This window comes from Astatotilapia calliptera, chromosome 20 (assembly GCF_964374335.1).
Source record: "Astatotilapia calliptera chromosome 20, fAstCal68.1, whole genome shotgun sequence".
NCBI classification, from domain to species: Eukaryota; Metazoa; Chordata; class Actinopteri; order Cichliformes; family Cichlidae; genus Astatotilapia; species Astatotilapia calliptera.
Genome location: NC_137441.1, coordinates 21,561,600 through 21,584,122, shown reverse-complemented (window position 1 = coordinate 21,584,122; position 22,523 = coordinate 21,561,600). Strand labels below are relative to the sequence as shown.

At 39.3% G+C, this 22,523-nt stretch overlaps 3 protein-coding genes across 7 annotated transcripts in view; 2 read left to right on the top strand and 1 right to left on the bottom strand.

Annotated features, from left to right (window-relative positions):
- Window positions 1-708: 708 nt before the first annotated feature.
- On the bottom strand, window positions 709-2,613 carry taf13 (TATA-box binding protein associated factor 13). 2 transcript variants are annotated; one of them, XM_080295703.1, is made up of 2 exons: window positions 2,479-2,613; window positions 709-1,304 (listed from the first exon to the last, which is right to left on the bottom strand). In XM_080295703.1, exon 2 carries the CDS (start codon window positions 1,299-1,301, stop codon window positions 927-929), a length of 375 nt encoding a protein of 124 aa, XP_080151829.1. In that variant the 5' UTR covers window positions 1,302-1,304; window positions 2,479-2,613; the 3' UTR covers window positions 709-926. The 2 variants fall into 2 exon arrangements, with proteins under 2 accessions (XP_080151829.1, XP_026011051.2); XM_026155266.2 differs by lacking the exon at window positions 2,479-2,613 and adding an exon at window positions 1,383-1,454.
- On the top strand, window positions 2,591-13,697 carry slc35h1 (solute carrier family 35 member H1). Its single transcript, XM_026155265.2, has 9 exons — window positions 2,591-2,724; window positions 2,916-3,066; window positions 3,619-3,682; window positions 3,799-3,871; window positions 4,502-4,670; window positions 5,199-5,282; window positions 11,206-11,381; window positions 11,889-12,018; window positions 12,388-13,697. Exons 1-9 carry the CDS (start codon window positions 2,614-2,616, stop codon window positions 12,525-12,527), a joined length of 1,098 nt encoding a protein of 365 aa, XP_026011050.1. The 5' UTR covers window positions 2,591-2,613; the 3' UTR covers window positions 12,528-13,697.
- A 934-nt stretch (window positions 13,698-14,631) lies between these two features.
- LOC113013986 (collagen alpha-1(XX) chain) overlaps window positions 14,632-22,523 on the top strand; it is a 43,368-nt gene continuing 35,476 nt past the window's right edge. For all 4 annotated transcript variants that reach the window (XM_080295701.1, XM_026155261.2, XM_026155260.2 and 1 more), the window contains exons 1-3: window positions 14,632-14,771; window positions 19,284-19,392; window positions 22,212-22,316. In XM_080295701.1, coding sequence (XP_080151827.1) covers window positions 14,712-14,771; window positions 19,284-19,392; window positions 22,212-22,316 — 274 coding nt within the window. In that variant the 5' untranslated portion in view covers window positions 14,632-14,711. The remainder of the gene's footprint in view (window positions 14,772-19,283; window positions 19,393-22,211; window positions 22,317-22,523) is intronic.

Below are 22,523 nucleotides of genomic sequence, written 5' to 3'. Positions count from 1 at the left end.
CAGATGAGGTCGGCATCATGTCTAGTATTCCTGGCTGTGCTGATAAAGTTTAATTGCGGGTTGCAAACTGTCTGCTTTGACATATTTACGACACTTTTCTATAAAAAAAAAAAATCTGGAACACTCCTTTTTTTGAATACCAGCAACTTGGGACTGGAACACATTTCCCTCTGTGTTTGGGAGACGATGATACCAGCTGGTGTAGTTTCCATCCATCTTCATCCGCTTTATCCGAGGCCGGGTCGCGGGGGCAGCAGCCTAAGTGTAGTTTTACAAGGCAAATTGGCTTCTTTTTTTGGGTTTGTTTTTCACTCGTGCTTGACATAGGATTTCAGCTGCTCAGCAGTTTGTGGCTTAATTTACTGTATTGTGTTTTTTGTTTCATTACCACAGCGTGTCCAGAAGGGGGATATGAAGAGCAACCCTTCTCGTGTAATGTCATTTACACAACCTAAATCTATCTAAAACCTTTTCTTTAGATACTTCACATACATTTGAGGATTCAATCTGTGGGTTTAAGTTACATACTTATTTTTTCTTTACTTATTCAAAATAAAATTATACTTAAATTCTTGTGCAGATCCACTCTTCACGTATCAGATTGGTAACACAGCACAATGCTGTGCTTTAAAACAAAGTGTTATGTTTTCTGGTTCTGGTGCTTAAAAAAAAAAGAAAGTTGTTTGTGCACAAGAGATGAGGACCTGGTTATTTTAAAACTATTGGCAAGTTGCTTTATTTTACATAACCAAAAAGTCTGAAATCAAGCATATACACTGAAATTCGTTGTTATTGTTATACGGTCTATAAACACACACACGACGCAAACATGCAGTCTGAAGACTGAATGAACTCACGAGCAAACGAACAGTAAATTAAAAGAAACAAAGGTCATGGGAGGAATAACAACCAGTCCCGTTGTGAGTTTAAGAGCCATAATTTGCTTCATCAAAAGCTTTCCGAGCTCTCTTCAGCTCCTCGTTCATGGTCAGCAGATCTTTGACTCTAGCAAACTTCCTGGGATCTTTGCGAATGAGGAAAACGATGTCCTCCACCTGGACGCGACCCTGGCGCCCGATAGACATGGCCTTGTGGGTCATTTCCGTGATAAACTCGATCACCAGATCCTCCAGAATATCCACAGACTCCGTGTAAGGGTTCTGGTCATCTCCAAATCCGTACATCATGCACCGGAGCTCCTTGGAGAAGAGTCTCTTTCTCTTGCCGTAGCCGACATCCACCCCGCCGGAGCCGTCCTCCAACTCTTCGTCGAAGCCTGGCTCGTCCTCCTCCTCCGCCATTTGCTGAAAAACACCCGCAAGCGTTATTCAAACCTCAACATTAGCTGCTCATTGTTAAATACGCGTTAGCATTAACCTTACCTTGTGCTTGTTCACGACTGTCTCACAACAACAGCTTGTTAAGTGCGCCGACTTCCGCTTTTATTTCCTTGACTGAGGAAGTGGTGGTTTGGAGAGGAAACAGACAGGGCTAGAAATCACAGATACTCCCCCCTTGTGGCCAGTGTTTAAATTTACTCGTGTTATTCGTCAGTATAGCCAACACAGCTGACGGTGAGTTTCCTTTAAAGCACGATCTGTTTGATTGCATAGGAAGCCCAAACTTAATTTCATATCGCCGGGTGTATGCGGGAATCACCGACACGTAGCTTGCTTAGAATGTAAAAAGCTATATTCACGTGTGTTTAAGCTAAGCCAATTTCATTTGGTATTATTTTAGCTAAACCTTATATCTAGACAAACTATGCACAATGGGCGATGGCAAGTTGGTGGTGTGAGTGGAAACAGGAGCATTGTTCAAGTGGCTGATCGAAGAACAACACCTCACAGCATTCGTGGAAAGAAATGGATCTCGGTGCTTGAACAGAGGGCTCAGATTCTAAGTAAACACTGAGAGCCTGACCGCGGAGGCTCAGCACGTGCTCATTGCCGTGAGTAAGTGACACGTCCCCGTGGATCTTGCTGTGGACTCCTGCCCTGCCAAGTGATGTTCAAAGCTTATCTCAGTCAACCGGATTGAGTATTATAGCTAATTACTGGCCTGATAATGTTAACAAGTCAATATAGATGCTAAATGACAGGCTAATGTTAGCTAATGAACTATAAGGCAAGTTAACGAAGAAGCCAGTTTGACTTATAAAACGTAGCAGCTATCCAGTGAGCCTTCCTCTCTCAGTCACTGTTGGAGCACTGTTGCTGGTGAGTTCGTTTGCTGGGGTTGTCTGATGTTCCTATTGGTTAACGGACAGTTTTAAAGATTCGCATAACATTGTTACCAGCTGCTTATCCGCTAGCACAACCAGTTAAGAGAATGCTAGTAGCTGATAACGTTTAATTTGAGCTAAAATGAATGTTGCCGTTATGCTAACATTGTATCAAATAGGTTTCGCTTAAATTCTGTCTGAGCGCCTGTTCCACTAACTAGCATTAATATGCACAAACGCAGCCCTGCTCTTACCTTGCTTTTCTTCTCTGCGGTGTTTCTGCTGTAAAAAGGTCTGGTATGGATGTTCGGGGAGGATGTGGGTTCAGGTCGGAGATGGCCCCTCTGCAGTAGCTGTGTGTTGTGGACAGCTGGTCCTGGCAGTCCCGTATGGCGTGCCCAGTCCAGTTCCTGTGCAGGGGGCTGCGCACTGTTGGATTAGTTCTTCTCTACTATGTCTTCTCTATAGGCATCACATTCTATAACAAATGGCTAATGAAGGTGAGTAAAGAAGCTCATACAGCCTTGTCAGTTTCTTATAACATGCTTGGTTGTGTTAAAGGTGATTAATGAAAATGAGCACCTGAGGACGCTCTGCTTTGCTTGTCTGGAGATCTCCTGGATCCTGAGAAAGAGACTTACACTGACTAGTCCATCCTAGATGACCCCAACTGTTTCTCTCCCTTTCTTAGGGCTTCCACTACCCCCTCTTCATGACTTTAGTTCACCTCACCATCATCTTCTGTCTGTCAGCTCTGACACGACAGGCTGTGCAGTGGTGGACAGGGAAACCTCGCGTTACTCTCAGGTGGAAAGAGTACCTCAGAAAAGTAGCACCCACGGGTGAGTTTTATCTTGAGTCTGGAGACTGGTGATTTAGACGGGGGACAGTCGCCTCTTATCGGGTTCACCGATTGACTAAGCTCTGTGGAATGCTTCGTCTAAAGTCCACGTGGAGAGAATAAATACGACAACCCCGACGAGAATGATGAAAATATCTAAAAGCAAGTGCATTAAATGAACCGTTCCAAACCAGTTTTGCCTCGTTTAAGCTAAAATTCTGCACAAACTTAAGTTGTAATAAGATTAGTTTAAAAGAGTCAGAAGGAAAAAGTGAATCAAAGACTAAGAGAAGCAAAAATCCAGAGAAATTAAATCAAAAGTAATTAATATTTTGTTCTGTTTTACTGTATACACTAAAATGACATCAAGGTGATTTTAATATGTGAATAAAGGGCAGTGGGATTGATTATATACATACATGTTGTTGTTGTTGTTTTTTTAGTGAGTATTTGTGCTCTAAATGCGTTTAGTCACTCTAAATGCACTGAAATGAGTGGTTTTAAAATGAACCTGTCATCCTGTACTCTTAAGTTCTGTCCTTCTTACCTGCAGCCATCGCAACAGCGCTGGATATTGGACTTTCCAATTGGAGCTTCCTCTTCATCACCATTAGCCTGTAAGTTTGTGGTTTGGACGTTTTTATTATAAGTTCATATGTGTCAGTATTTTATCTTAACCAGTCATTGTATTGTTCTTTACATATTCTACGACTTTTATTTTGTGTCATTCAAGGTATACCATGACCAAGTCCTCAGCAGTGCTTTTTATCCTGTTTTTCTCTCTGGTCTTTAAACTGGAGGAGCCGGTGAGTGTACCGATCACATGACACTGACAGCAGTGCTAACAGTGCAGTTTTGTCTTCACTTTAATGTCACCCAGACACAACTGGAGAATTAAGCATGCTTCTTATACAGGCAAAATGATGCAAGAGGCAATTCTTTTAGTCTGTTTCCTCGATTGTGGCGCAATGCACAAAGCAGACATCCAGCAATGTTCACAAAGTGCACTGTGGCTGTAGCAGAACATAAGAACTTTCTAATCTGAAAAAAGTCCTGCACCTGCACAAATTTATAACCGGTTCGGTTATAAATTTGCCAATTTTTCTTAATGGTGTCATAGCTTAAAGATTTAATTCTGTCCACCTTTAGCACCAAATCACAACAGTCAGTCACAGCGCTTTGAGGCGTTTGAGCTCTAACTGTGGTATTGTATCACTTCCTGTTACAGAGCACAGTGGTGTTTTTGTGCAGCTTGATGGGGGTTTCATCACATGAGCAGTAATGAGCAATCATTACCTCCCGTCTACTCTCTCCTCTAGCTTGTGCTTTGTTCTGTTCTTCTTTTACCTGTTATCCTCTACTTTCTTCTTCTGTTTCCTGTGCAATTTTAACTTGAAACTGCTGCGTGTCGTTGTCTTTTCTCCCTTTTAATCCAGAACCCGTTTCTGATCCTGGTGGTCCTGTTGATCTCCTGCGGTCTCTTTATGTTTACCTTTGAGTCGACCCAGTTTAATCTGGAAGGCTTTATTCTGGTGCTCCTAGCATCCTTCATAGGGGGGATTCGATGGACCCTCACTCAGGTCCTCACGCAGAAAGCAGAGCTGGGTAAGTGTTCAGCCACTGTGGAGTGACAGCTTCCAAAGAGGTTAAAAAGCCTATAACCTGGATCTACACCAATTAATTTTGGGCTGTGGCTTTCATCAGATATACAGTAAAACATGATACACACGCCATTTCAAAGAGGATTGGTGTGAAATACAAAAAAAAAAAAGAAAACAACTATCATAGAGACCTAAAATATCTTGTTATGTGGTTTCAACCTAGCCGTTATCCTTGAATGGTCTACAACAAGTTAACAAGATCCACCAGTGATGACTCTAATGCAGGTTTTGACACAACATTAACAGCAGGTGAAGTGGGGTTGTTGCTTCCCACTGTCTTTTTTCTGAGTTTATACAGCAACATCTATCCATAAGTATTTACAAAGTAAACACATTGAAGCCCAACATCAGTAACTTTAACTATATGCCAGGCTTGTAAAGCACTGATTTAAAACTCTGCTATGATTTGAGGTTTCCCAGCTGGGACACAGTTCCCTGCATTTTTCATCTTTTTCATGTCGCACTGTTTTAGGCCTTCAAAACCCAATAGATGCCATGTACCACCTCCAACCTCTCATGTTCCTTGGGCTCTTTCCTCTCTTCCTGTTTAATGAAGGTGAGTATAGACATAAGTTCATTGTCTTTCATGTTTTGTCGCTGCATTAAATTAAGCTCTGTAGCCCCTAATTTTATTTTTTTTTAACTTTTTATTTTGTACTTTTTCCAAATTTATAGTACATGCAAACAAAAATATGAAAAAAGAAACAAACTAAAAGGAATAAAGGACACCTAATCTGTGGAAGAGGGGAAAAAAACCCAAAAACAAGGAGGAGAGGTCCCTGCCTTATGGGGCTGAGTGAGTCTTATAGGCTATCCATTTTGTCCACTGTTTTCGGTGTTTGTCATATTTCATTCTCAAGGTGTAGATCATTTTCTCCATTTTATATATATGTCCTCGATTACATCAGTCCATTCTTCCAATTTTAAAGGGTCACTTTTCAGCCAGTTTTTTGTTATTACCTTTTTGCTTGACGACAACATAATTTTAAACAAGTAACGGTCCTCCTTATTTTTTCCCATATTCCAAAATACTCGTGCCTTACACGGCACGTCATACCCCAGCACTTTCTTCATTGTTACTGCAATGCTTTCCCAGTAAGGTTTGATATCTTTACACTTCCAAAACACATGAGAATGATTGGCGTCCCAGTCTCCACATAATCTCCAGCATCGTTGGGGTGTTTTCAGCTGCTTGCTTTTGATATAAGGAGTAATAAAGAACCTAATCACATTTTTCCAGCCATATTCTCTCCATCGTCTAGAGCTGGTGGAATTATGCTGTGTGAGACATACGCCAGTCATCCTCTGACAACTCAAGATGTAATTCAGATTCCTACTTTTGTTTGATATATAATGTTTCATTCCTATTCAAATTTTGCAGACCATTATATAATTTCGATAAAATTCTTGATGGAGGATTTTTATATGCACCTGTTATTATTTCTATTATATGGCTTCTTTCTCTCAAGAGCTTCTTCCTAATTTGTAAAAATGTCTTCATTGAAAATACCTAAATAAATCTGATTTATCCAGTCCAAACTGTCTCTGTAGATTCTCAAAGGATTTTAATGTTTTCCCGTCTATTAATGTGCACATTGCTGTAATTCCTTTATTGACCCATCTTAAAAATGTACTATCCCATTGTCCACTTTGGAATTTTTGAGAATATGCAGGCCAAATCAGCAATTTACAGTCTTCTATAATTCTATATTTCTTCACTATAATCCACCAGAGTTTAATAGTGAATTCAGTAATGAGATTTGTGTTCGTAGACTGGATAGTTTCTCCTCCCAATCTTGCTTGTGGATGACATGATGAGCAATAATTTATCTCCATATGCTTCCATTTTGAGGTGTAATCCGGTGAACACCAGTAAACAATATTCCTTGAAATTCGGGAGGGCAAGTCCTCCTTTTTCTTTTCTTAATTGGAGTATTTTAAATCTTATTCTTGGCTTTGTCCCTTTCCAAATAAATCTACTAACTAATTTATCCCATCTACCAAATTGTGCATCAGGTATATGGACTGGCAATGAAGTGAATAGATACAGTAGTCGAGGAAGCTCATTCATTTTTATTACCTCTATTCTTGAGCTAAGGTCCATGACAAGTGGAGCCCATTTAATCAAATCTTTTTGGATTGTATTACTAATCTTTACATAATTTGCCTCGTATAGTGTACTTATTTTGCTAGTTAGATAGACACTTAAATATTTGATCTTATTTGAGTCCCATTTTAATTTATATTCGTTTTGAATTGAATCTTTGGGGAAATAATTCAGACAAAGTACTTGAGTCTTTCCCTGTGTCCGGCAGCCTCGCCTCTGTCAGTGCGCCCCAGGGCAGCTGTGGCTACAATGTAGCTTGCTATCGCCAGTGTGTGAATGGGTGAATGACTGAATGTAGTGTAAAGCGCTTTGGGGTCCTTAATGACTAGAAAAGCGCTATACAAATGCAGGCCATTTACGATATTTAGTTTATACCCTGAATTTTTGCCAAAATATTTTAATGCTTTAATCAATCGAGGAAAGGTCTTGTCAGGATCCTGTAGGTATATAATTATATCATCAGCAAAGAGACCTATTCGTTGTTCAATTTTAGAAACTAAAACCCCTTTTTAAGTCTGCACTTTGCCGTATATACTGAGCCTGTCAGGGACCAAGCAGTAAAGCATAAAGGACACGGGTGGTTTTAATTCAAAAAAGGGGTTTTATTGACCCAAAAATATGAAAATATATTTAACAAAGCCAAAACTTAAACAGGCAGACCAATAAAAGAGGTCAACTCAATAGACTAAACTCAAGATAATAATTACCAAAACCTCAAACAAACATATGATAAACTGACCTGCTGAAATGACACATGGGGGAACTTAAATACTGGTTTTGCTAAACCAAATGACACACACGGGGAAAACAAAATGGCTGCCATATAAGCAACTAATACAAAACAATTAAACAAACATGAAACACCCCCCAGGCAATCAAGCATGTGGTGCAATCCAATTAGGCTGTCAGTGGTACTTCAGGTCTCCCAGCCCTTTGCCACACCTTTTGCCAGACAGGAGCAGAAGCCAACCCCCAGGTAACTCGAACAAAGAAAGATGTATTAATATAACATAAAACAGAACTTTGACCTTAAGGTTAATGTGTGCACGCCATATAAACATGGGAAGGTGTGATGGAAAAATACATACATTTAATAAAGAAACAGTATTGAACAATAAGTAGAATATTTTAAAGTAGCGACTGTAAATTAAACTAAGGTGAATCAACTAGTGGTGAGGTGTGGAGCTTACCATGTGTGGCATGCCATCACAGAGCCAAAGGCTCGATATACAGAGCAAAAAGGGCTGGATTCAGCAACCCTGCCTGGTTCCTCTGAAGAGCTCAAAACTGTCTGTCAGGTCCCCTCTAGCCAATGGCCTGTGGTACAAGGATTGTATACACTCGATGAAGATACTGTTAAAGCCCATTCTTTTCAAAACAGCAAAAAGAAATATCCAAGAGACTCTATCAAAGGCCTTTTCAGCATCTAAGCTCACTAAGGCTGTTGGAATTTTCTCTTTATTAACTTCGTTAATTATATGCAAAGTGCGTCGTATATTATCTAGTGTCTGTCGCTCCTTAATCCTGTCTGGTCTTCATCCACCAGATCTGGGAGAAACGGCTCTAAGCGTCTTGTGATTATCGATGTAAATAATTTATAATCCACATTTAAGATAGAGATTGGGTGATAAGAGTCACAGTTTTTCCTGTTTTTACCTTCTTTTGGTAAGACTGATATAATGGCCTCTTTCCAAGAGGGTGGAATTTTAGCGTGTTTTAATGTCCAGTTAAAAGAATCTATCAAAATAGGAGCCAAGTCCTCTTTAAAAGTCTTATACCACTCATTGGGATACCCATCACTCCCTGGACTTTTATTAGATTTCAATCTCCTTATTGCCTTATCCAGTTCTTCCTTAGTGATTGGTTTAGTTAAAAATTCATTTTGAGTTGTCCCAATAGAAGGAAGGTCTAACTGAGCCAAGTACTCTTCAATTTCTTGTCCGTTTTTCTGGTCGGGTTGATTATACGATGTTTTATAGTATTTTTGAAAGGCTTTTTTTTTTTTTTTTTTTTTTTTAAATCTGTGTTGGTTCATATAGTAGTTCCTTGGTGTTTGGATCTCTAATCTTATTAACTGCATTACTTATTTGTATTGATTTTAACCGTTTAGCCAGTATTTTGGTTGCTTTGGAACCAGATTCATAAAATGTTTGTTTTGTGAATCTCAGTTTCTTTTCTATTTCCTCCATAGACAGATCGCTTAGTTGTTTTCTTACATCTTTAATGCTTTCAGCCAAGTCGGCACTCAAATCTGTGTGCTGTGTTTTTTCCTAAATCCCTTAATCGTTGTTCTAATTTGAATTGTGTGAGCTTTTGTAGCCCCTAATTATGGCATTTCAAGTCTTTTGAAAACCTTTACAGACCCCACTGTGCAGCGTGATGGTCATAAGAAACTGATTATGTGTCAACACGGTGCCTATTCTGACACCCACACCTCATTTACATGTAAATAGGCAATAGCTCACATGTGTAATAGATTAGCAGTAGTTTCTCAGGGGTTCAGCTCAGCTGCAGAAAGTGGAGGATTATCAAAGCCCTGTAGCAGGTGCTTGATTAATGGGCACCCACAGTGTTTCTTTTCCTTCTGCTGGACTCTGTGGCAGGCCCAAGAACCAAAGTGTGAAAAGTTGTGAAATTTAAAACACAGCCCTGATTGGTTTCAGCACAATACAACGGCCCGTGTGTTGAAATTGCAAATATGCTCTAGCACCCTACGAGCTCTTCTCATTTCTCTGCTTTGGGCTCCCTTGTAACGTCTCTCCTCTGTACTCCCATCTGTACATCAGTTGCAGTGCAGAGTCTTGAAGTCCGTCTCAATTCCTAAAACGTATGACATAATAAACAAAGGCAGAGATCCATGCGTCACATTGTGCCACACCGTGAATGTAATTAAAAGCAAAAAACTGGTCCAGTAATGTAGCCACAGTTCTTTTCACCGACACTGCTTTAAAGGCTGCAAGAATCTCGCATTTTGTTAAACTCCTGTTGCCTCGTCTTCTCTCTCCTCGCGGTTCATCCTGGCCTGGCAGATCAGAGATGACATGGGAGTGAGACGATGGGGCACAGGAACAAGAACAAACAAGTGTGTGGGACAAGTATGCATTTGTGGACGTTGGAGTGGAAGGGGATTGTTTGAGGTGTGGTCCAGCTGCCTTCACTTCAGATAAATGATATCCCAAATTCTTTATAATTTATGAAATGGAATTTACGAGAAGTGGTCTCACTGTTCTTAAGGGCAGCCTTACTGAGGGGACTCACATGAGCACATCAGTCCAGATGTAGCTCAGTGACAGAGGGCCTCTGCTTTTGTGCCACAGTCAAGCACGTAACATTTGTTGCGAGATCGATCAACTTTAGACCAGACAACAAAAACGACGGAGGCTCCGGAAAAGTGCAATCAAACGATGAGTTTTATTATCACAGGAGAACAACCAACCGTCAGCATACGGATTGTTTTGCTCTGACAAGAATACATTGGGTTCTGGTTTTATAGGATAAAATATCACATCTACGTCAATACAGTTCAAAAATACATGGTGACAGACGGGCAAAAGTTCAACCCGTGCAGACAAGGGTACATCACGTACACTTCTAATAACCATACACCGACATATCACTTCTCTTTTCTACATTACTTGCCTTTTAGGGTAATAACTTCAGGTCTTAGCATCTCTGAGAGCTAATAATGGACCCTCATCATTAATCACTAAGTAGAGTACTTTGCAGCCAGTCAAACTGAAGCAGAAGACGCTTAGGCCTTTGCTCAAACCTGCTACTAGATTAATATGTGTATTGTAAGCATGCATGCAATTAACCTGCTATGTTCTCATCTCCCCTCAGCATGTATCATCTGGACACTCTCACCAGTGAAGCTTAAAACCTTCTAGAATGGAACATCAACTCTAACCAAGCACATTTATGCATTGTGTATAAAATGAACTCAACCTATAAAAATAGAAAGGTCAATGTGATGACAGACATATTCAATGCAATATAAACCCTGTAGGAAATATTACTGATACATGATACTGTGAAACATGTTATTAATACATTCTTCATAAGGCAAATTATATGGTAGCAATAAAAGAATCTCTGAATCCCAACACATTGCACACCAGAGCTGTAATCTACAAATAAAACACTGCTGATTCAAGCAGAAGTGGCAGTGTGGTTCACCACACGCCTCTCATTAGAAGAACAAAAAGGAACTCCTTTATAAAATCTCTACAAGATATTGGACTTTCAAAAGACATGAGTGGGCAAGCCCTATAAGCAGTCCGTGGAAAACTATTGTAACTGCGTAATTGCCGATCTACCTGGAGTGCTGCCACTCCTAAAAAATCTGTCCTGATTCTTTCCTCTGTGCCTGCAGGGCTGAGCCTCAGCACCTCAGAGAAGTTATTCCGGGTGACGGAGCTCTCGCCTCTCCTGTATTCCCTCTTCACATTAAGCATTGGCGGCTTGCTGGCCTTTGGTTTGGGCTTCTCTGAGTTCCTGCTGGTCTCCCGAACCTCCAGCCTCACCTTATCCATATCAGGGATCTTTAAGGTAATTACTTACTTTCTGTGTTGTCAACATCTTTTTTTTCACCTCCAGCTGGTGGATGGCTGCCACTAGAAGTGCCTTGAGGTGACTGCTGTTGTGAATTGGTGCTATATCAATAGAATTGAATTAGATTGGTGAAGCCAAAGAAATCTGTCCGCAATACCAGAGCCATAGCTGAGTTTAATATGGGAGGTTGCGGTTCTTTTGGTGCTTACTCTGAGCTACTAAAGCAGTTATGTGTAATCTTTGTGGATGTTCTGACAGATCAGAGGGTTCACTAGGGCTTTGGATGTAAGCATATAACATCTTTATTATGAAAATCAACTTTATTGACTAAGTATGTCTACACATACATTGTTTTGTTTTTTGATCTCAGTGTACTTACTTGTAAATATGTTCTAAAAATGTTATGTAATAAATAAGGGATTGTTACTGTGTTACATGTGGACTTGGGTTTTTTCAGAGCTGTCTAATGAAGTCTTCTCTGTTCCTTGTGTTGATTTCCTGCAGGAAGTATGCACTCTGCTTTTAGCCGCTTTTCTGATGGGAGACAAAATGAGTATGCTCAACTGGCTGGGATTCGCTGTGTGTCTGTGTGGTATTTCATTACACGTGGGACTCAAGACATATTATTCTAAAAGTAAGTTTTATTTATGTTTTCACCATATTTACTGCTCTACATCCTAAAAACATAAAAATACTCAAAGCATTTTTTTTTAATGGCATATAATATATTTTTATTTTCTACACAAAAACCATTGGTAAGCTCCCTTTTAGTAAAATCCAGGAATTTTGAATATGTAAATTTTTTTGTTTTAAGTTACGTTTGAGAATGTGCCCTTGTTCACCGAACAGTCTGTTCTCCGATTTCTAGTTTACATATCACATTTTCTACATGTAATGTCACAGTTTTCTTCAGAATCTTTAAAAAGGAAAGAAAGGAAAGGAGGAAGGAGACTTTGCAGGGTGGTGACCATGCTGATGGTGTAAATTTTCTATCTTCCATCAGATAAGGGTCCTTCTTTAAGGCAGCTCAAGAGTAAGAGCCCAGAACTTGAGCTGCCGTTACTGCAGCGAAATGGGAATGAAAGTAAGGACTCGGCTACTGATGAATGTGATGATGAAGAAGAAGAGATCACTCTACACTGACAGGACTTGGACACAGTCTCCATGCTGCACATTCCTTCCCTACTCTTTTGTTAGATGGTTTGAACAGTGATGTCAGAGAAGTGTTTCCAGGTGTGGGACTCTTGTTTTTTTTGGGTTTTTTTTGTTTTTTTTGTCCCCACCACGAGTCACAGTCTGGCTCAGGGCCTCCTTATGGACTCTATATTTACATAGTACTTTAAACGTGGCACAGCTGATAACATTTTACCTTCAAAATGTAGCAGATGCATGCATGCATTAACAAAGAATATGTGGAGAGCAAAGGAGTAAACTCCAGCTTTAACAGGATACTTTGGCACCTCGACTCTGGTGGATCAGTTCTCTGTCAGCTCTGCAGTATTAACATATCGTTTCATATATTTGACAAATTATTATGAATAACTTATTTCATGGACAAATGCTGACGAGGCAGAGTGCAAACTTTAATATTATAAGTTAGTGATGGTAAAAATGGATTACTGCGCTTCCTTTGATTCCTATTTCTTTGGTTGGCTTTGTAATTAGATTTAGATAATATAATAGATGACAGATGGATCATGAAAGACTGCAGAGCTTCAGTGAATTAAATCCTGAGGTTACTTTTTAGTTTAGTCAGTTAACTGCCATCAAAATTTCATTTTTAAAATTTTTTGTTTTGTGGTTTTTGGGGCTTGGGATTTTTTTCCCCCAATCCCAAACTCAGAGATAATCAGATTCATTTTGCATTGACTGAATCAGCTGTTTAATGGATGACGGCCTCTGTATGTCAGAAATTTCAATAATCATAAAGTACTAAACATTACAAAGACACAAGTCAGCTTTTACAGAGCTCAGATTGATGTCAGGACTTTTGCCTAAAATTCTAACTTTGCTAATGAAGTTAAAATATTCATTGATTGCATATTTTAATTTGTAGAGTTGAAGAGTGTTTATTGAATTGGACAATAATTGTCTACAGCCTTTTTGAGTCATAATTTGAGATGTCATGAATAGTGAAACTGATCTTTAATGTGCCTTATAAGCAGATGGAAGGAACAATTTTAATAACTGATGATGACTTTGTTAGAGTTTAAAGCCATTTCTAAATGTTTGTTTTTTTTGTCATGATTTTCTTTAAATGCAGTGTTGTTTGAGTGTTATTTCAGAAAATAAACAAAAAATTTGTTTTCGTTACTTTTGATATTCCAGAGGTTTCTGTTAACGATCATGGAGCTGTTTGCTCATCCCAGATTTACGTTGTTGTAGGATTAATCCAAACCAGAGGCATAAAGGCGTGCTGTGTGTGGTCACAGAAAAACTGAGTCATTCATTAGATGATGTGACCTGTGCACCACCTTAATCTCAACTTCATGGAGCCTGACCCCAGACTATGCAAGGTTACAGAGGCGAGACATGGAAATACCCTAAATCCAAGGAGATGGGACAAAATTAGTGAATTGGTGCTATTTCAGAGGCAGTTAGTGCACAATCACAAACTCTATGTCAGTACTTACTATGGACCTAATTGTACACTCACAAGTTACGAGTCCATGCTCATTGCAGTGCATCTGAATCTACACTTCACTGGTTCTGGAGTGTTGGTCGAATCTAAAAGTTAAAAAAAAACACTAAAATCTAATATTTTTTCCTCTGTACTGTGTGTGTGTGTGTGTGTGTGTGTGTGTGTGTGTGTGTGTGTGTGTGTGTGTGTGTGTGTGTGTGTGTGTGTGTGTGTTGCACTGCGCTGTACTGAAACGACACAAGTAAACTCTTTGACTTCCAACCTGGGAGCTGGATACCGGACTAGACTCAAGAATAAAGTCGTGTTCCAACACATCTGTTGGAAATTATTAATGCACTAATTATTCATGCACTAAGGGATGGGAATATAAAGTGTACTCGCCGTTGATTAAGCACACTGTGTGTTTAACTTTGCAATATGGCAGTCAAAGTAGAGCACATGGTATTATATAGCAGAACTGTATGCGGCTCAAGCGGGGTAATATTTCACTGTACGTTACATAGGATAGCTCAAACCTATGGTTGTAGAAGTGTCTCCCACTGTGTGGAGGATTTTATAGCATTCTTCTGAGTGCCACGCCCATGCCGGAGCAGCAGGAGGGCCTTGCTTCTCAGATTTCACCCTGAAACGTTCAGATACGACCTGTTGAGAGGAAGCAGGCTTCAAAGTGGAGCAGAAACCTGCGCATGTTGACATCCCGCCTCTGGAATGCAGTGCGGAATAAACTGGACTCACCGAACCGCCAGGTAAGAGCTCACCTGGCCGCTCTGAGAGCGACCGTGTTAGAAAACGGCCAAGTGCGTTTGTGACGGTGTTCTTTTTATTCATTCCGAGGTGTTAGATAAATGACCTACTGTAGCCTGTACCTACGATGCAGTGCATTGTTTCAAGCTGCTGAGAAAAAAAAATCCCAAACACCTTGACCTGCGAGACACCTACCACACAAAAAGCAAACTTGTGCTACTTTTGTGGTGCTTGACACCAGTTAACGTGTTGCACTGTGCGAGTTATGTGTACTTTAAAAACAAGTATCGGTATTTAATTATCAGTCATTTAAACATGAATTACCTTTATTTTAGATATATCTACGCAGTTATTGGCGTGCTATATTGCGTCAAAACAGCTTCCTCCAGCAGCTAATTTCTTAACAACTTTAAAGAATTCACTTATTTAACATTATTGTAAAACGTGTGTACATTAAAATAGTTGTCAGTATTTAATTCGATGTAAATTAAATATATATTAAGCGTTTATTTAAATTATATTCAACAAGCTACAGTTTTATATCCGGTGGTTATTAGCGTGTTCTACTAAGTGCGTCAAAAGCATGTTTCATCATTTAAATTGCTGACTTGTTGTTTCCAGGTGTATTTACCTCATAGCTCTTACCAGCTGTCTTAAAACCTTCTACCTAAGGTGAACCATGACACTGAAATTTGATATCCAGGGTCAAGTGTTGCCACCTGGGTACCTAACAGTTAGCCGGAGTTCAAGCTATTTCGTGATGGTGTCATTTTTTTCCTGGTGAGGTCACTCCAAGGGCAATAAAGGCATCCAGAAATGAGTGACTGTATACCCTGTATAAATCCTTTTATGTCTTTAACACCAGTGCAATGATTTCTTGTCTTATTATTAAGTAAAAATAATTTGTAGAATAAGCCTGTGGCTTTGGATTCATTCAAGAAAAATGAGTTCAAAGCAAAACTAAAGGACTTCCACAGGAACTGCATAACATTACTACTCCTTTGCTCTCTGTCTGACAGGCACATCAATAAGTGCACAATGTGCCACTCAAGCACTGACTTTGCAACATTCAGGCAAGCAGGCACATGTGAAACATGAGAAAACTATACAAAAACCCCCAATGTAGTTCCATCACATACTTCACACGATGACATCGGATAGGCATGTTGGAAATGTCTTTTAACCCTCATCGTACTGTCAGGGGCCCGTGCAGACCCCAGAGGTAATTTTTTTGTCATATATCAAATGTATTTTCTTTCTTTGTCAGTCAATTAGTTCTTAGTAAAGTGGCATGGACATAGTCATGCCACACATTAAAAGCAGAGCTCATACCGCTGCATGACAATCCCCAATCTGAGTGGCAACTAAATTAACTTTAGTTATCTCTAGTCATTTCTGCTTCCTGCACAATCATAGTAATTTGGTTCTTTGCACCGCCTGCAGAAAGTCAGGCCGCGCAGACAGGACTGCCCTTTATCACTGATTCATTTCATAATATTTATGCACAGATTTTCTAGGCACAGCCAAGGTAAGGGGGGGCTTGGAGGGTTCAGTGGTCTCAGGATATCATCTCGGTTTTCTACGGCTTGGTGCACTGCTACTGGTACACTGGTCTTTATAGTTCAATCTATGTCCCAACCATCACCTGTGGTTGCGAGCTCTGGATAGTGACGGAAAAATGAAATAAAAGCAGAAATGGGTTCCCTCTGAATCATGTCCATGCTCTCCCTCAGAGGCAGGATGGGAGCTGAGTCATTAGGGAGGCACTTAGAGTGCAGCCGCCATGCCTCCACATCCAAAGAAGGCCGTTGACGTGAGTTCAGGGATCCTCACCACCTCGGACTTTTCTAGAAGGCAGACCCAGGACATGGTAGAGATTGTTTCTCTGGGTTGGCTGGTTGTGTGTTTATCTGAAGCCTGATTGGTTTCATCATATAAATACAACAGAAATAATGTTTATTTAAAATGATTGAAAACTAAGTGATTCCACACTCAAAAGATCATAAATAAGCTTTTAAGTAACATGAATTACATTTTGGATAAAAGATGCAAGTTGTTTTAAAGAAAAGTACAGATTCTTGTTTTATATAAAATATGCATATTCATTTTTAATTAATTTGAATTAATAATTCTTTTAGATGGCAATAACTATATAACTAATCCATGCATATTAAATATGTCGGTAGGATGAGGGTTAAACTCTCTTCTAATGGTTGCCTGTTGTGCTTGAGACAAGCAAGAAAGTTCAGGCAGGAATCCATTAAAATAAGTCCAAAATGCTAACAATGAGTGTTCAGCGCTGTGAAGAAGTATTTGCCACCAGCTTTCCATCCCATACATCAGATGTAAAACTAACATAACATTTCATAAAAGGTACATCACACCAGCAGTCAAACATGGTGGTGGTAGTTTGATGATCTGGGGTTTAAAGTATGAAAAATGCAACAACAACAAAAAGGAATCAGGGGGTGGGCAAATACTTTTTCACAGTACTGTATGTCAAATTATTGTTAATATAAATTATTACAGTGAAATCAGTATCTTTGGGTCTCTGTATGTGTGTTGATATTTCTCCTTATCTCTACTTGTGTTTCCATGTCACACTTCACCAGTTAGCCGTGGATAAGCCGAGCTGGTCTGTGAACTCCAGCTGTGTTAACTGTGTCTTTGTTCAGCCTGTGTTTGTTGAACAGTGTTCTTATTCACAAAGAACAAATGACATTCCTTTCGTCCTTGTTTTCTAAAGATCATCTTCCTACAGTTTTACAGGGTTTTTCAAAATTACAAATTCTAGTAAGATTTTTGGGGAACAAAAAAAGCAGACGCTGAAATTCCTAAACTCTTTGCAGTTTGATCCTGAGCAATATTCTTAAACCTTCCCTTTACATATAAAAGACTCCTTGAGAGGGCTTTTTAGAGCAAATCATGCATGTGACATGCTGCTGGTTGCCTAGCTGGTTGTAAATGTTCTCTCAGTTTTAGTTTAGTTGTTTTGTTTTCTGTTGCCACCCCACCACATTTTTTAAATGTGCTGCTGGCACCAAATTGAAATGAGGACAGATTTCTTAAAAATCAAAAAAACTGAAAAGTACCAATTTAAAATTTTTAATCAAAACTAATTTGGCTATTTTTGATTAAAGGCTTTAAATTTTTTAAATTCTTTGTGATTTACATGGTGTCTGAACTTTTCTTTTTTTTTATGGAAGTGGGATTTTAAAAAATTAGTTTGGTCTTTTAGCTTTGAGCAATAAATTATTGTTCTTAGAAGATTCCAAGACTCCAAATAATGTTCCTTCTTTGGAGTGTAAAAAACACAACATTTGATATATATAAAATAAGTTCAGTCCTGGGATCTAGAATTAGTTGAAGGTGTTTAATGGATGTTGTGTAAAGTGTTAATGGGTCTCAGACAGAAGCATGGTAGGTTTACGGCCTCTTCAAGGGCTGTACATTTGTTAATATTATAGCCTGGTGTATCATTAGCTGTGTTGAGGTCTGTAATTGGACAAAATCAGGCACATCTGTAGTCTGAGTCAGACATAAAAATTTCCATGGGAAAACTACCTGTTTTTTAATAGCTTTTTTTCCCCCATTATGTTGATATGAAAGGTATTCCAAAGTAGAAATATATATTTCAAATGAGCTATACAAATGTAGAATACGATTTATGACTGGTTCATTTGTTTGATTTATAAATTCTAATCTGATCCACAAATCTTATATTGTGAAATAGAAAATTAAAAAACAAAATCTGAAAAGCTGAAATAATTGAACTCAAAAACACACCATCATGAAAAATTCATTGTTTGTTTGTTTGTTTTTTTACATGTTCAGAAGGTCGAGCAGGTCATCTAATAATCAGGAGTTTGGTGGTTTGGTCCCTGGCTGTTCCAGACTGCATACAGACTGTCCCTTGGGCAAGATACTGAGCAAGCTGCTGTCTGATGTGTTTATCGGTGTATGAATGTGTGTGACTGTGGGAATGAAGGAAGTTGCATAAAGTGCTTTGAGTGCTCAAAGAGCATAGAAGAGCTCTATATAAGAACAGTCCATTTATCATAGATTATCTAGTGCTGTGTGAATTCCTCTTACCTGTTCTTAGCTGAAGCAGAAACTGTGTGTGGTCTTCTGCTGCTGTAGAACATCTGCTTCAAGGTTCGATATGTACATTTAGGGATGCTCTTCTGCATGCCCTGGTTGTAAAAATCGACTTTATGAGTTACTGTTGCCTTTTTTACCCAAAGAACTGCTGCTCACTGGTTATTTTCTCTTTTCAAACCATTCTCTGTAAACCCAACAACTGTGCCATGGTTAAAGTCACTTAAATCACCTTTCTTTATCATTCTGATGCCTGGTTTGCTGCCAGCTTATTGGGCAGGTTAGATATTTCCGTCAAAAGTCAGTCGAACATGTGTACCTAATGACGTGTGTGTGTTTGTGTGTGTGTGTGTATGTAAAAATAAGAGCATACATAAATGAAATAATACTGACAGCGTTATTTTTTATATTTCTAGACTCCACTCATGTCTCCTCACCTCCTTGCTACATCATTGTCATCTTCCTGGCTAATGCCATTTTTCCTGCTCAGTGTCCTGCTGCTGTCTGCTGCTGTCCATGGCCAAGGTATACACATATATCTAATAATCATTTGACTCTTACCAAACAAGCTAATAGTGAAGTCGCATTGATGTCTTGATGGTCTGCTGTGTAGCTTTTGCACATAAATGTCTTGTACCCACAAACTTTGGCATAATGTATCTACTTTGTGTTCTGTAGCATTTACCCACATTTATACAAACAGTTATTCCGACGTTCTATGCATTTGATGTCTGTGCTTTTGAGGCTTTCTGTGTGTCACTGTCATTGTGTATCCACACAGTGACAAGAAAAATCAGGTTGGCACGGATGGCAGAACCTTTTTTAATTGGTACTGTCAGCATACAAGTTATCGGGTCAATGATTTTATTTGAATTCAAGCATCAAAACATATTTGCTATGAAGAGAATGATAGCGAGGTCTTTTTCTCTGGAAAAGCAGTCACTCCCAAAACCAAATGAACTGAACTAATGTAACCATATTAGTCATAATCATCCAAAGACTGTGTTTCTCTATAGCACAGTTTTTATTATGCTGAATGTATGTATTTAGTTTGATAATGAACAACTCACCATGTCACAATGAACATATAAGGACAAACCAATTACTTTGAGGTATTTTTGAGACTTTGCTAGTTTCCATATTTACTTCATCGTTACTTAATACTACATCCCATAAAAGAAACAATCTGCAAGTCTCAAGGAACTTATTATATTTTGAGTGTTGAACTAGGGCTGCTCGATTATGGCAAAAATGATAATCACGATTATTTTCACTGAAATTGAGATCTCGATTATTTGACGATATTTATTTAACCCTTTAAGACCTACTATAGAACCAAGTCCGCCAGAGCTTATATTATTTTTTTACATGTTGTAGTGCCATTTGTGGAAGCATTTCAAGTTTCTATTTAACTGTTATAGCCCATATTTTAATAATATGTATGCATTAAGTCCATAGTAACTACATTAATTGCAAAAAAAGTGCAATAAACTACAAAAAAATTGAAAATCGTTTTTGGTTTTTTTACATATATTTCTACTTGGAGAAATTTAAGAGGTTTATCCCTCAAAACTTTAAATACAAAAAAGTTGCAAAAAATAGTTTACAACAACAGGAAATTTAGTTTGAGTGTCTTCATAGTTTTCTTTTCGAGATACACCAATTTTTATATACTGCAGGAAAAACCAAAAAAACAATCCTATGATGCAAAAACAGCAGGTGCATCAAAATAAACTATTTCCACCAGTGCAATTTGAGTTCTAAGCATCCCAGAAACTATTCAAACATGACCAGTATAGGCTTTTAAGGCCTACAAGTTAAAAAAAAACTACATTTTCCACGAAAATGACGTCACTTCCGGTTTCGGCCAGGAAATGGCGAACATGCGATAGTTCGCGCTGACGTCTGTTTCACTGTGGGAAGTGTTACGAACAGCTGATCGGATCGGCAAAGCGTGTTTCTGGAATATTATGGTTTTGTTCCTGCAAGCGCTTTTTATGCAATTTTTGCAAAGCTATATGTGGAAGGAACCCGTGACCGAGGACAAGCTGATGGCATAAGATGTAAGTACAACAACTCCGGTTTCATATGCAAAACAAATTATTGCGCTAGCTTACACGGTTCAGGTTCTACAGGGATTTAAAAATAGTTACACAAAACGGAGCGTGCTGCTTTGACCGGCTTTAAAGGGTTAACAATGACTTTAAAAAATAATATAAAATAGTGTGCAACACCACTGAAGTTTTTTTTTTTACCTCTCTTTTCAACCAACGGCAGTCACTCTCCTCTCCAAATAACTTCTGCTTAGCTTTCCGAGCTTTCCGAGCTTTCCGAGCTTCCCTCGGGTCCTCTTAATCAGCGGTCTCCAACCTTTTTTGCGCCAGGACCGGTTTATAAGGTGTCGCGGATAAATGAGGGAGGGGCTAATAATCGGCTCAGTCATTTTTAATGATCGTTGAAAGCCCAGATCGTAATCGTGATTAAAATTCGATTAATTGAGCAGCCCTATGTTGAACTGGAAATAGTAGGCAAATCCAGCTGTTCTTAGCCCATAAATCGTAGAGCACAATACAGATACTGTATTTGGCTGCATAACTGCCTGTCTGTCTGGAAAAGTTGTTGTTCTTAGTGGATCTGTTAGACCGTGACCCTGACAAGACAGGGTCACGGTCAGTCCCGTCAGTCCCTATGTGATTCCCTGCCAGACACACATGTAGATGAAGACCCCCCAGTGGCCCCTGGGCCCAGTACACAGTCGCAGACAGAGGCCTTTACATGGATGCTTGCTAGTCAGGAAAGGATCTGTTGAGTGCTGAGGGTCATGTGTTCACACAAGTTATAAAGTTCTGTAATTCATGCTGTTCATGTCTTCTTTACTTCCGTTTTGCATCCCCTCCCCTCCTTCCCCATCTTCCTCTCCATCTATAACCCCACTGCATAGTAAATACAAAACCCTGTCACAGTGTAACTTTGTGACGTTCCTCTGACACGACCTTTGAACCTGCAGTCTCCAACTGGCGTCCTGTTCCTGTTTCTATGCTAGATGGGAGGACAGGGCATGCTTTGATGGATGCATGATGGAAACATGAAAGACACTGCTTGTTGGGGAAAACTCTGCTGGAAATTATGTAGATAAAGTCAGAACAAGAGATGAATTTGATGTGTTGAGAAGGAAGTGAGAGAATGGGAAGAATGACGAAAGTTTCACTGCTTGTGTCTTTGATCTTTGAAAAGTCTGCAAATGTCATGTCAACTTTTTCCCTTGACCCAAGTCTTTAACCAGAAAAATGCGCTAAACATTTTAAAGCCAGATATTTTTTATTCTTCTTTTTGTCTCTGTCAAGGTCGTCTTAAGCTGACAGTCCTGTCTGAAGACAGACTGCAGATGAAGTGGAAGGAGGCTGATGGGCCTGTTCAGGGTTACAAGGTCAGAGTGAGACCGATTTCAGGTGAGAGTTCTTCAGCTGTGAAGAAAGTCCTCTGACAGCAGAGTTAGGAGCTCCTCCAATTTGATATACCTACAAAGTCTATCTAAAAGCCTTGGAATGAAATTGAAAGTATGAATCAGGTCTTAGGCTGAAATCACATGTTGTCCTCAGAGTAGGAAAAATAAGAAAAACAACAACCTTGGTAGCGTTCACAGGTGGTACCCACTG